The sequence below is a fragment of the Rhamphochromis sp. 'chilingali' genome, assembly GCF_963969265.1.
Source record: "Rhamphochromis sp. 'chilingali' genome assembly, chromosome: 2".
Classification (NCBI taxonomy): domain Eukaryota; kingdom Metazoa; phylum Chordata; class Actinopteri; order Cichliformes; family Cichlidae; genus Rhamphochromis; species Rhamphochromis sp. 'chilingali'.
In genome coordinates, this window is record NC_137930.1 from 43621023 (window position 1) to 43635423 (window position 14401).

The following is a 14401-nucleotide window of genomic DNA, read 5'->3' on the forward strand; positions in this document are numbered from 1 at the left end:
TGTGCTCACTAACTATTCTGTAAGTCGCTCCCTAAAAGACAAATCTTTGCATCGTTGAAACCATAGGTTTGCAGGCATTTTACACAAATGACAGAGAGCAAGGTTAGGAAGTCATATTTCCAGCATTTATCCCCACCATCAAAAACTCCGAAAAAGATATTTTAACCAGTGGAGACTAAAACAACTTAGTCAGATACCAGAAAACTAAATTATGATATGTAAGCACGTAATTGTCTGACTTTTAATATTTGTGGCAAAAACAAAACAAAAAACACATTCAGACTTACCCATGCTGTACTTGGCCTTGCATTTTGTTCTTTTTAGTATTTCAAAAACCTGTAAAGGAATTAAAAACATGCGTCTAAAAGTAATGCACAAGGAGAATATCAGCCTATACATTTTTATTTCCCACACAATAATAAAATTATACAGCACAGATCAAGCCTGCAACTACAACAAAATTAAGTTATTTACAGTTTACAGTTCTTCCCAAGAGATACTACTACTACTACAACTACTACTAATAATAATAATAATATTAATAATAATAATCATTATTATTGTTTTCTATTTTGGGCACGTATCTCAGGATAACCTGTAACTGCAGGGTGTCAATGGTGTTGATGGCCTATTAGCCTAGAATTTCATATACTTCAAACCTAAAATATCAATGTTTGAAATGTGCATTTATTATGGAAAATACCATTAAAATAACTTCAGCAAACATTGGTTAGTTTCTTATACACAGTATGAGTGCTAGAGGAGTTGCGAAGGCTAAAACATGCTGTCATATTTTGGTGTTGTTGATGCACAAACTTGGACTTACTATTGAACTCCTGGTTTTGCTGTCGAAGAAGTAATCTTTGTCTGATAGGTCAAATCTGTCAACATACACATAAAATAAAAATTTAAAAAAAATCAGGCAAGAATCGATCAAGGCACAAACATAATACCAGGGGTGTCGAACATGAGACCTGGGGGCCAGAATCAGACAGGGAAAGAGTCCCATCCATCTCATCTGACAGCTTTGAAAAATGTGCAGAAGGGTGTCAATTCCCCCCAGTTGCCATTCATACTACACACATAGTAATTAATGTAAACAAAAACAATATAAGCAAAAACAATTAAAAATCAGAAAAGTTCCTGACTTTTTCATTTATCTCGTTGGGAGGGGAGATTTTCTGTGAATGAATGAAAATTACACGTGGGGAGTGATGTTAGTGAAAAGGTCACCATCTCCCCTTTTTTCAGTGTAAAGCCTGCATCATTTATTTCACTCTGTTAGGTTCTGGTCTCAGATTAAAATGTCTCATGTTTTACTAGCAAGAGTAGCAATTTTCAGTGCGGTTGCCCCTCTGTTGGTCTTCCTTGGTCTCCTTTGCTCTTGGGGCCTCTGGATGTCTGGAGCCTTGATCTCCTCCATACCTGCTTCATGCCCTGGTGGGCGGGGCTGTGGTTCCCCACAGCCTCTAGCAGATCATTACATGAAGGAACCTTTTAAATACAAGCACGCTCTCACTCACAGGTGGTTTTTGGCTGCCACCTCGAAGCACACTGTGCGCTGTCGATCTTACGTGCTGCACAATAATACTTAATATTTAGTATTTACTGTTATAGTCCCATAGATCATCGTGATGTTGTTTATTCTATTGCTCTCTTTTTCTTTGCTTGTTTTCTCTTTTTTCTTTCTCAACAGGTGATCCAGGTGATTGATATATGTATTTTTTGTCTGTTTGTTTTGTTGGTTTTTGGTTTTTACCCTTTATCACCGTTCCTCTTCCCCGCTGTTTTTCTTTCCCTCTTTCTTTCTCCCTTTTCTTTTCCCCAGTCAAGTCTGTCCCGTGTGTAGCAAATGAAAATAGAATAAACAATAAAAGCAAAGGTGAATCAAATAGACCAAGACGGCAAGGCTGGGATGGTCCATTTGGTAAAGTAAATCCGTTGGGCATCTTTCTTCGCCTTTAGACAATAATTCTGATGGCAAAAGAGCCAAACGGGACAGGCAAAAAAAAAAAAAAAGCAATTTTCAGTGCATATTCTCTGAAAAACCTAAAGATTATAGGATTACACTAACCCTGAATTATCTCATGCAACAGAAGGAAACTGCTGAAAAACAAAAAGAAAAAAACCCCAAAAAACTTTGGATGATATTGAAGTTGCTTTGAAAAGAAAAGGAGAAAAAGGATCTGTCAGCATATTCTTGAGCATTTAAAAAAAAATCACATTGTTGACAAGTACGCTAGATCATATGGGATCAGTTCTTTTCCATTTAGTAAAATAATGTACTTACAGGTGTTGCTTTTCCCTAGAGAACGTGTGTGACAGGTGTTTGACGTTCTTGGGTTGATGTTCCTCAACATGTGGGTGGAGGGGCTCCAGAATTTTACTAATCAGAGTACTGATCTTCTCCACAATACTGTTTGACTGCTTGACCTCATAGACCTTTCAACACACACACAGCATTTTGGATCAAATGAAGGCGTTTATTTTATTAATAAGTTTTAGAACAGCCTAGAGTGCATGAACTACTTTTTCAGCATCACTCTGAGACAGGATGTTTCTCGTTTTAGAGATGTTCCACAAATGTTAGAAAGCAGTCCTACACATTTGTTTAGTACAGTACAGATCCTGGTCAAAACCAACTCTGAGATTCCTCACAGTGTTACTAGAGGCCAGAGTAAGCCTCTAAGAATTTTAGGACTGAATACAGTAACCTCATTATTGTCTGAATTTAGAGCTAAACCTAAATAGTTTGTATATTTGATACTGACTCTAAACTGCCCATTTGAAATATATAACATAGCATAACCTGGCATTTTTTAACTAACATTTTAAAGACTTACTTTTTTGGTGGGCATCTTTAACTTCATGAATTCAGCTTCTCGACACAGAACGTTCCAGGGAGCATGTATTTTCACAAAGTACACTCCTGGAATCTTGCCCTAAGAGGGAAACAGCATGCAAAAGCAACTGTATAAAACTCCCATATAGTTCATTTTCAAAACACAGATAGAGAAATCAAATAATACTGCACATGTATGGCTTCAGATCTCTCTCGCTCGCTAATATGATATCATTATATACTACCAGTCAAAAGTTTGGACACACCTTCTTATTTAATGGTTTTTCTTTATGTTCATGACTATGACTATTCAAAACTATGACTGAACACATATGGAATTATGTAGGAATTATGTAGTAAACAGAAAAGTGTGAAACTCAAAACGTGTTTTATATTTGAGATTCTTCAAAATAGCCACCATAATATGAATCCTAACAGTTGTTATTGTTAAGTAAGTAAAATTTACTTATATAACACAAGACGGGAATATATTATAAAGTGCTTTACAAAGATATTACAAATACAGTTTAGTCACACAAAAACAACATAACACACAAAAACATTATCCAATATTTTGTTATGCTTGTCTGAATTGACACGTTAGATTAAATCTTACATAGTTTTGGTGCTAAGGTTCGGAAGCTTCCCCTTTAGTTTTCAGACAGGTACATGGTAGCAGTTTCAGCAATCGTAAGGAATAAAGGATCTGGTTTGGAGAATAAGGGTGAAGTAGCTGATGATATAAGTGGGGGCCTCTCCTTGTAAGGCCATGAACATAAGAGTTTACGTTTCATGCCTTACAAGGATTTTAAATTGATATCTAAAACTAAGTGGATGCCAGTGCAGACTCTTTAACAATGGGGTGATATGAGAGAATTTGTGAGTGTGAGTTAAAAGTCTTGCCGCAGCATCTTGGATGGTTTAAAGGCGATTTATCAAAGCTTTTGACAGACAAGAAAAAAGGGGCATTACAATAGTCTAATCGAGAAGAGATGAAAGTATGAACAAGCATCTCCATTTCAGGTTTAGTGATATTACTTAAGTGAAGAAAGCAAGAGCAGGTCACAGATTACATGTAGGCATCAAAAGCCAAAGACTGATCAGAAATTTACTGAGCAGTAGCTTTTACAGCGGATGAGAAAGCTCCCAGATGTTGTCTAATTTGGGGATTAATGCTCTCTGGAGTCATAATTAAACAGCCTGTCTTGTTTGTATTAAGCTACAGAAAAATGTTTGCTGTTCAACCATTTATTTCCTTAAGACGGTCCATTAGAATGGATAGTTTGTCCAGTTCATAAGGTTTGAAAAAAGGTACAGTTGAATATTGTCTACATAAAGATGATGAGAAATGTATTTAAAACTAAAACTAATTCAGAACTAATAATCTAGCGTAGTGGTAGAATATACCATGAGATATACATATACACCCACCAGTCTGTCAAGCTAATCAAGTTTGCAGATGACACCACCGTTATTGGACTCATCTCGGACAGGGATGAGTCTGCCTACAGGAGGGAGGTTGAACGTCTGGTGTCTTGGTGCAGCCACAACAACCTGGTGCTGAATGCCCAGAAGACAGTGGAGATTATTGTGGACTTCAGGAAGCACACAGCTCCACTCCCCCCCCATCATCCTGACTGACACCCCCATCACCTCTGTGGACTCATTCCGCTTCCTGGGTACCACCATCACCCAGGACCTGAAGTGGGAGCCCACCATCACCTCCGTCATTAAGAAAGCCCAGCAGAGGATGCACTTCCTGAGGCAGCTGAAGAAATTCAACCTGCCAACACGGACGATGATGCAGTTCTACACTGCAATCATCGAGTCCATCCTCACCTCCTCCATCACCGTGTGGTACGCTGGAGCCACTATCAGGGACAAACAGAGACTGCAGCGTGTTGTGCGCTCTGCTGAGAAGGTGATTGGCTGCAGACTCCCATCTCTGCAGGACCTGTACACCTCCAGGACACTGGGGCGTGCAGCTCGGATCTCAGCTGACCCTTCTCACCCTGGACACAGTCTGTTTGACCTGCTCCCCTCAGGCAGGAGGCTCCGGTCCATTCGCACCAGAACCTCTCGCCATAAGAACAGTTTCTTCCCCTCTGCTGTTGGACACATGAACAATAACCATATGACTGTTCCCGCTACTAACACATGACCCTACGCTGTGTTCACTGCATCATTCCATGTTTGGCACTGATCACCACCTGCACTCATGTATATATCATGTATATATCATGTATATATCATGTATATATCTATCTATCTACTTAGCACTTTTAATTCTTATTCTCATTTTTATTTTCATGTCTATTTAAGCTTAATTTGTAACAGTATGTTTGCACTGAAGCACCGCAGCAATTTCCTAATGTTGTAAACCTGCTCAACATTTGGCAATAAAACCCTTTCTGATTTCTGAGAACAGCAAGGATCCTTGTGGAACACTGCATGTGACTCTAGCTACATCTGAGCAAAACGTTTCACATTGAGACCAAAAGTCTTCTAACCACAAGAAATGAAGTGAACCACTCCAAGAGCTCCCTGGCCTCTGGTAGAGGACCAAAGCCCAAAGGGGTGAAAGGGGAGTTGGGTTTCCTCCTTTTTAATGCTCTGCTCTGCTTCTGTCCGAAGTTTTAGCTTTAGCAAGTGAAATGCATGCTCAAGCTCAGGTGACTGACTTGGCCATTCAAGGATATTCCACTTCTTTGCGTTAATAAATTCCTAGGTTGCTTTGGCTGCATGTTTTGGGTCATTGTCCATCTGTATTATGAAACGCCGCCCAATCAATTTGACTCCATTTAGTTAGATTTGAGCAGACAGTATGTCTTTGAACACCTCATTCAGACTCAATTCATTCAGCTGTTTCTGTCCTGTGTCACATCATTAATAAACACTAGTGTCCTAGTGGGACTGGCAGCCATACACCCCAAACCATCACACTTCCTGCGCCATGTTTTAAAGATGATGTAGTTTGCTTTGGATCATGAGCTGTTCCACACCTTCAAGTACCTAGCTTTTGTATTTACTTTCATGCAGTCTTCTATTTATGGTAGATTTGCATATTGATATGCCTACCCCCTGGAGAGTGTTGTTCACTTGGTTGGCTGTTGTGAAGGGGTTTCTCTTCACCGTGGAAATAATTCTGTGATCATCCACCACTGTTGTCCTCTGTGGACGTCCAGGTCTTTTGTGTTGCCGCATTCACCAGAGCTTTCTTGTACCAAACTATAGTTTGCCACTCCTAATATTGTAGGAATTTCTCGGATGGGGTTTTTCTGTTTTCACAGCCTAAGCATGGCTTATTTCACCTGCACGGAGAGCTCCTGTGACCGCGTATTGTTGGTTCACAGCAAAATCTTTCACTTCCAAGCACCACACCTCTGATCAACTCCAGGCATCTTCTTAATTGATAATGAAATAAAGAAGGAATTGCCCACAACTGCCCATGAAATAACCTTTGAGTCAATTGACCAGCAAGCATTAAAGCATGAAACCTTTCATCCAATTTGAATGTAGATACCCTCAAATTAAAGCTGAGACTCTACACATTATGTCCATTTTATAACTGTAACTGGAATATGTGTCAGTAAAAAAAAAAACAGTAAAAAACATCAAAACCTGCGTCAGTGTCCAAATATATATGGGCCTAACTGTGTGCAAAATACGGTACTAGAATTACTGATTAGGAAATACTGATGTCACCTGAACACCCCTGTGTCCCGAGACTAGACTGGTGTTTTACTGTGTATTCTGTTTCAGGAAAATTGATCCTGTAGTCTCTCTCTTCCCTGTCTGTTAGTTCAAAGGTCCAACTTACTGGAAATTTACAAAGACTGGGGATTTTTTTCATTAAACCAGAATTAACCTAGTATCAGCTAATACTGGTAGTTACCAAAATGTCAGAAATTAGATAGTGCCATGTGTAGAAAACCAGGAATTCAGACTCTCTGTGGTGCTCACAACCTCAGGTCAGCTGTGGAGACAACTATTTTCTATTTTTATTCTGGCATTAGGACATCTTATACATAGACAGAATATCAGTTTCCACTTTTAAGTGACTGATATATAGATACAGCTAAACTGCAACCCTGCAAATAGTTTTACAGAAACTGGCTGCCTCTTAAAATATTGCAGACATTGAGAAACGGTTATCTTCTAACGTTTGCAGTTAAATATAAGGTTTATATAAGTTACAAGGTAAATAAAAACCACTGTGCAAAAATATAGTAGTAATAATAATAATAGTAATTACTATTATTAGACACTGTCATCACTAGACAGAAATTTCAAGATCAAGTCAAATTGTAAATCTGCCAAAACTGTGAAACAGTGTAGCAGTGCATTCACATAGTTCGCAATTAGAACATCAAACTGCAATGGAAATTACTTTTTTCATGCTCAGATCAGGCTTTTCTGGCATGGTGCTTCAAGAACCACAGTTTGTGATCCAGTAGGTGCTTAGTGTAAAATGGCAAATTTCGATCCTCGTGAAAGTTCATTGTTGACTTCATTGTTAAGACTTATGGTCCAGAGATCTCTCTAACAGGTCTATGAAGATTCAGTTCAGGTGTTTTTGTTTTGACCCCTGTGTCATCCATGTACCTGGGAGCAGTATCTGGAAAGAGGTCAGGATTTGTGTTTATACAGTAGTTGATCACTGCTGGAGTCACCAGTGAACTCATGGCATAGCTGCAAGCACATGTGTTCTGTGAGGTGAGGTTGCTTTTGCTGTTGTTCTGTCCTTTAACAAGGACACCAACATAAAAACACACCTTCAAATATATGATGACATCTGTATGGACATTTCTTACAACATGAATAAGTTCATAAATTCTTTCTATTGACATTCTATTGAGTTTAAAGTTTGTGTGTTCAAGTGTGTTTCAGTGGATTAGTGAAGATGTGTAAGAGAGAAAGGGTGAGATGCATGAAAGTGGAGATTGTGACCTGCAGAGCAGTATCATTTCTGTCTCTCTAGTGCATGTGCAGATCTGCTGTTCTTTATGGTGAACAATAAGCTGAGTGGAAAAATGCTGTTGGCCAACAAGCCTTTTTGAAAGCCTACAGACATATCTCTCATGGTAGGCATGTCACACTTAGCGCCCCTGAGGGTCATTCTCGCAAATGATAATACGTGAAGGGCCATACACAGATACACCTGTTTGACTGCTTGTAAACACACATATTAACACACTCAATTAAATAGCAGCAACTTAAGTCAAGACAACCCTTTAGAAATTCAAAATGAGCATCAAAATAACCCCCCTGTCAGGAGCCTTGAAAGTGCTTATGAGTGTAATGCATATAGGTTTATGAGTGGTTTCATTGTGGAAGCATTCCCATCACTAAATGAGTCATGAGTCAGTCATCATTTTCTGCAAGGGTGATAGTAAGTTTAAGGAGCTCCTCTTTATAGTCTGAGGAAGTATCTGCCAGTACAGCTTCACAGCACTGGTGATGAGCCAGTATGTTAGAGCTCTAAAACTGCAATGGCTCTAAAACCAAAGCAGCAAACTTAGAGCTAAAAGTATCAAAACAAAGAAGTAGTCAATTTAAAGTTATGCCTCCCTCTAGGGGAGCAGGTGATGGTTTCCTATTGAGGCAAAGAAAAATGATTTGGCTTGTACTAAGAATATTCACTTCCTTCTCTCATAGGCATTAAATTTGTGCTTCTTTGTTACTGAAACTATGAGATATGTCATGATATCGATATTTTAAGTTTGGTTATAGAAAACATTATATAAAATATAAAAAATATTTTATTTCAGATTGTGACACTGGGAGTGGGTGTAAAACTCATTTGGATGAAGTTTTTTTTCTTTTTTCTTTAAAAAAAAAAAGCTAAAAAAAAGCTTAAATGTGTTTTTCGGCCTTGAAGATATTGTGTGGCTAGCTCCTGTACCCAATTTAAAGGTTACAAGGGCTCAAAAATGCTTGGAATAATAAGATGAATTAAAAGCATCAAAATTCAACATATTCAAATGTAGTTTAAGGGCTTGTATATACTGAAAGAAACTGTCATTGTATTAGGTTAAAATTTGACATGACTTCATTTAAGATAAGACGTACAAAAAAAGAAAGAAAGACAGAAAGAAATGAGCTTGGTTGGAAGCACACACTGAAATTGTGGATCCCTCGCGAACAAGTTGGACGAATTGAGATTGCAAATAGCAGCGAATAACTTCATCAAAGACTCATGCATCCTTCTTATCACTGAATCCTGGCTACATCAATCCATTCCAGACTCTGCTATTGAGCTAGCAGGCTATACCACACAGCGACATGACCGAACAGTGGACTCCGGTAAGCGCAAAGGAGGGGGGCTCTGTATGTATGTGAACAACAGCTGGTGTACCAACACAGTGATAATAGACCGTCACTGTTCACCGGACATTGAATATCTGACTGTTAAATGCAGGCCCATCTACCTACCTAGGGAGTTCACCGTTGTCATAATAACAGCTGTTTACATACCACCAGATGCTAATGCTAACTCTGCGATCGCACTCCTGCATACAAACATCAATAATAAACAGAGCACTTACCCTGACGCTGTACATATCGTAGCAGGGGACTTCAATCACGCAGACTTAAAAAAAGCAATCCCCAAATTCCACCAGCACGTCAAGTGTGCCACTAGGGGTGACAAGATTCTGGACAAAGTTTATTCCAACATCAAAATGGGCTACAGGGCCAGACCTTTGCCACATCTGGGTCAGTCTGACCACTTGTCACTGTTTCTAATCCCTGTATATGCCCCCCTCAAGAAAACTGCTCTTACCATCACAAAGAATATTACCATATGGCCAGAGGGTGCCTCTCAGCAGCTGCAGGACTGTTTTGACAGGACTAACTGGGATATCTTTGAACATCAGGACTTGGAAATGTTCACAGACGGTGTCCTCTGCTATATAAAACACTGCATAGACACTGTTACAGCAGTCAAACGGATCCGGGCTTATCCCAACCAAAAGCCCTGGATGACCCGGGAGGTCAGGCAGCTGCTGAAGGAGAGGAACATTGCGTTCAGGTCTGGCAACAGGGATTACTACACCACAGCCCGATCCAACCTGAAGAGAGGCATCAGAGAGGCAAAGGGGGACTATAGGAGGAGGATCGAGGACCATTTGAAGAGTAATACCAGCCGGCAGGTGTGGCAAGGCATCCAGCACCTAACCAACTATAAGATCAATCTCGGAGCTGCGGACGGTGACCTGGAGCTGGCAGAGGAGCTGAATATCTTCTTTGCCCGCTTTGAGACCAGGGTACCGGAGGTATTGGAGCCACAGCAGCAACACGCCACCCATAGCAGCACCACCCTCACCCTGGAAGAGCACGAGGTGAGGCGCATGCTGCAGGCTGTTAACCCGAGGAAGGCGGCGGGTCCTGATGGTGTGCCAGGTCGAATATTGAGGGATTGTGCAGGACAGCTGGCTGGGATCTTCACCAGGATTTTCAACAAATCCCTCGCACAGGCGACTGTCCCACTCTGCCTGAAGTCCTCCACCATAGTCCCCTTGCCTAAGAAGCCCCACATCACCGGCCTGAATGACTACAGACCGGTGGCACTCACCCCAGTGGTAATGAAATGCTTTGAGAAGCTGGTCCGCAGACACATCACAGCAGCCCTGCCCCGCAGCCTGGATCCACACCAGTTTGCCTACAGAGCAAACCGATCCACGGAAGACGCTGTAGCCACAGCACTCCATGCTGCATTAACTCACCTGGAAGAGCATGGTAGCTATGTGCGGATGCTCTTCGTGGATTACTGCTCAGCTTTTAACACCATCCTTCCACACAAACTGGTGGCCAAGCTACAAGACCTGGGGCTTCCATACAGCACCTGCATGTGGATCAACAGCTTCCTCTCGGGCCGTAGACAGAGAGTCAGAGTTGGCCATCACACATCTTGAGCCCTGAGTCTCAGCACTGGCTCACCCCAGGGCTGTGTGCTCAGTCCACTGCTCTACTCTCTCTACACACACGACTGCACTCCTCGCCACCACAGCAACATCTTTGTGAAATTTGCAGATGACACCACAGTGGTGGGGCTCATTTCCAAGGGAGACGAGTCTACGTACAGAGACGAGGTGGAGCAGCTGACGTCATGGTGTAAGGCCAATAACCTCCTCCTCAACACTTCAAAAACCAAAGAACTCATAATAGACTTCAGAAGGAAAAAGGCAGAGATCCAACCACTATTCATAAATGGGGACTGTGTAGAAAGGGTGGCAAGCTTCCGCTTCCTGGGAGTCAATATAGAGGAGAACCTTTCCTGGAGTGTGAACACCTCCGAGCTGCTGAAAAAGGCCCAACAGAGACTGTACTTCCTGAGAATTCTCAGGAGGAATAACATCACACAGAGACTGCTGGTGTCCTTCTACAGAGCCACCATTGAGAGTGTTCTAACTTACTGCATATGCATCTGGTACACTAGCTGCACAGGGGCTCAGAGGAAAGCACTCCAAGGGATCATTAACACCGCCCAAAAGATCACTGGCTGCCCTCTCCCCACACTGGAAGTTCTACACAACGCCCACTGTTTTAAAAAGGCCCAAAACATCATAAAAGACACCTCACATCCTGGCCACTCCCTGTTCGAACTGTTGCCCTCAGGCAGACGGTACAGGGCAATCAGAGCAAGGACTAATAGACTCAAACACAGCTGTTATCCAACTGCAATAACACATCTGAATACTACAAAAAAATGTCCATCACGCCACTCTTGTGTTAATCTATGCACGGTCTGAAGCATGTGTGTGGGAATGTATGTGAATGTTTTACTGTTATATCTTATTAGTATTTTAAGTATTCTATCTATTTTATTTATTGAATTTTATTGTTTTATTTATATTTTGATATTGCTAGGGATGATGCAATGATCGGGGACCATTCTTAATTTCGTTGTTCTCATGACAATGACAATAAAGTTTCTGATTCTGATCTGATTCTGATTCTGAAAAGAAGTGACCAAATGAGGCCAGTTAGTTTTTGTAATAAATAATTATTAGAACTTACATCTTCATCTTTTTCCAGCTCTAGCCCCATGTCTCTCAGTTTTCCTTCAAACTCCTCTCGTCTGAATGCCTTCTGATCCTCCTGGCTATTGAAGATTTCTCCTGAACAGCCCAACTCCATGTCGATAACCGTCGATGAATGTACGGAGGATGAGTCTTTCGTCCTTTGTGTTTGCTTGGCTCGGAGCTTTTCGCCACCACTCTGAGGACCATGGCGGAAGCTGCGGGTAACAACATTCTCAGTGAGGAGATGCACTGACTGGCGAGTGGAGTGGCTTCCACTCGACTTCTTCACGGAATAGGTGAGCACGTAGTCAACATGCCGTTGACCATCCTGGAAGAAGAGCCCATGCTGGGAGCGGGTATTTTCCTCTGGAGTTAGAGCCTTCAGCCGCTGAAAATACGTAGATTTAAACCACACATGTAAGAGCGAGAGCCTAGGGAACATGATTTATGCATTTATAAGTTGACAAGAGGGACTGCAAGAAATGCACACAGAAAGAGATGGGGAGGATATCCAACAAGAAGAACTGCACTCAAATCAGGAGTGTTGCCATTCAGTGTCTGACACCATTGGATCACCAGCAGGGTTCGATGATGTAAACATTTAACAGTTTTGTTCACATATGTTGTTTGTTTGCTTTTTAATACACACAAAACCATATATCATGGAAAGAATGTAAAAATAGCGAGATTTCCTTTCTGGACTTGCACTTATCAAGCTATTCTTTTACTGAGCTTTTGTATGCCAGTACCAGCACAGAAAACACAGTATACACCAGCTACAGTTCAGTGCAGTGTACGACCTGCAGAAGGAACTTCATTTTAATCCTTCTCATTACTTAAAGCAGCAGTATCTGCCTTAAGTAATGAGCAGTGCCGCAGAGTGGCAATAGCACTCTTAAAGACCGTATCAGTGTAAAAGTTTTGGTTGTGTTCAACAAGGACTGCTGACTATTTTTATTTTTTAACCAGTATGTTGAGTTTTAAATATATTAAAATAGCTGTAATTGCTGCACAAGATCATCAAAAACTATGGCCAATCATCAGTTGTTCAGTTAGGTCAGTGAGGATGAAGTATTACATCAAATCCAAGTCCAAACTATTATTAAATAGATGTTATTCCGTGTCTTTATTTATCTTGCCTTATCTGTCCTCCTACTCTCTCTCTTTCAGTCTCTGTGTCTCTTGCAGAAATGCTTACCTTAAACTTGCCGTGGAAGATGACATCTCGTAGAAAATGCGGTGTCTGTTGCTCAGACCCAGAGGTTTGAGAGAAGTTGACTTGATCTTCTACATTCTCTGTCATTGTCCAGGTAGAAAAAACGGTAAACTTATGTGGTGAAGAGTTGTTTTCTTACAGAGAATAGTCCTGGTTCTGCCTTAGGTCTCTCTGTGTTTGCCTCCTGTTTGAGATTTTTCACTATATGACTCTGCTGGGCTTTGATAGCCCCGCCTCTACTCTTATTTTTCAGTGACTTGCCACTTTTCTGTGTTTGTCTTCCTTTAAAGCTCTGTGTAAAGCCCTGTTTTTGTCTGGATTGTGGTGCTACTAAAGCGAGTGAGCAGCCTTGTTACTTGAGATGCATTCTGCAAGCCAAGATCTAAACTTAGACAACGATAAAACTCTGATGAACACAAGGTGCCCTGCCTCACTTTCTCTGTATTTGCTAAACTGTACCAACCTCAATACACAGTGTGCCTCCTTCTCTCGCAGTCTCCTGCATAGCTCCTTAGTATTGCGGTGTTAATAAGTAGTTTTGAAGATTATTAGCACGTGTTATTTATTGATTTATTTTATTGTTTGCAACTGTTTTCTCTCTAATACTGTAATGAAAGAACAACCAGCAGCCGTTGTTGAATAGTTTAAAGGATATCTATCAAGTTTTGTCTGCTCAATTAACTCAGGGTCATAAGGAGCTGAAGCTTATCCCAGCTTTCATGGGGCAAGAGGCAAAACATACCCTGGACAGGTCACCAGTCTCCCTAACCTAATTCATGTCTTTGGACTGTAGGAGGAAACTAGAATACACAGAAAGAGTCCACATAGACACGGGGAAACATGCAATCTCCACACAGAATGAACGCAGCCTGAATCTGAACCCAGACCACCTTACATGAAAACACTGTGCAACAAAGTGTTTCATTGGTTCTGTGCAGGTTTTCAGTCATCCAGGTAGACCGGGGAGCCTGAAAAGAAAACGAATGGACTTCCTTAAGTTTCTTGAAAACATCTTACCTTTCATCTGAGAAGCTTCTAAAAAATAAAAAACCAAAAGAAGTCCAGTCACCTTCCTTCTAAGCTTTATTTTGTTCAAAATGTACAGTCAAGTCTGCTTGCAATTTCAGTGGTATTTGTTCAATATATACAGAGGTCAAGTACAGTTTTATAATAATATTAAAAACAGTTCTGATATGATCCACATTACATGAAGGCAGACATTCTCCTTTACTGTGTAGCCGACCACGGTCTGGAATACACAGTAAGTTACTCCTATTAGTAATAATAATTGACTTGATTACTGTCAGTGCGAGCTTT

At 40.9% G+C, this 14401-nt stretch overlaps 1 protein-coding gene across 1 annotated transcript in view; it reads right to left on the reverse strand.

Annotated features, from left to right (window-relative positions):
* The window catches only part of ano1b (anoctamin 1, calcium activated chloride channel b), a gene marked incomplete at its 5' end in the record, with an annotated part of 39438 nt that extends 26267 nt beyond the window's left edge, over positions 1-13171 (reverse strand). Inside the window, 6 exons of the mRNA XM_080870260.1 lie at positions 288-336; positions 827-881; positions 2291-2442; positions 2844-2942; positions 11864-12256; positions 13067-13171. Of these exons, the coding sequence (XP_080726386.1) occupies positions 288-336; positions 827-881; positions 2291-2442; positions 2844-2942; positions 11864-12256; positions 13067-13171 (853 nt within the window). The remainder of the gene's footprint in view (positions 1-287; positions 337-826; positions 882-2290; positions 2443-2843; positions 2943-11863; positions 12257-13066) is intronic.
* Between the last annotated feature and the right edge of the window lie 1230 nt (positions 13172-14401).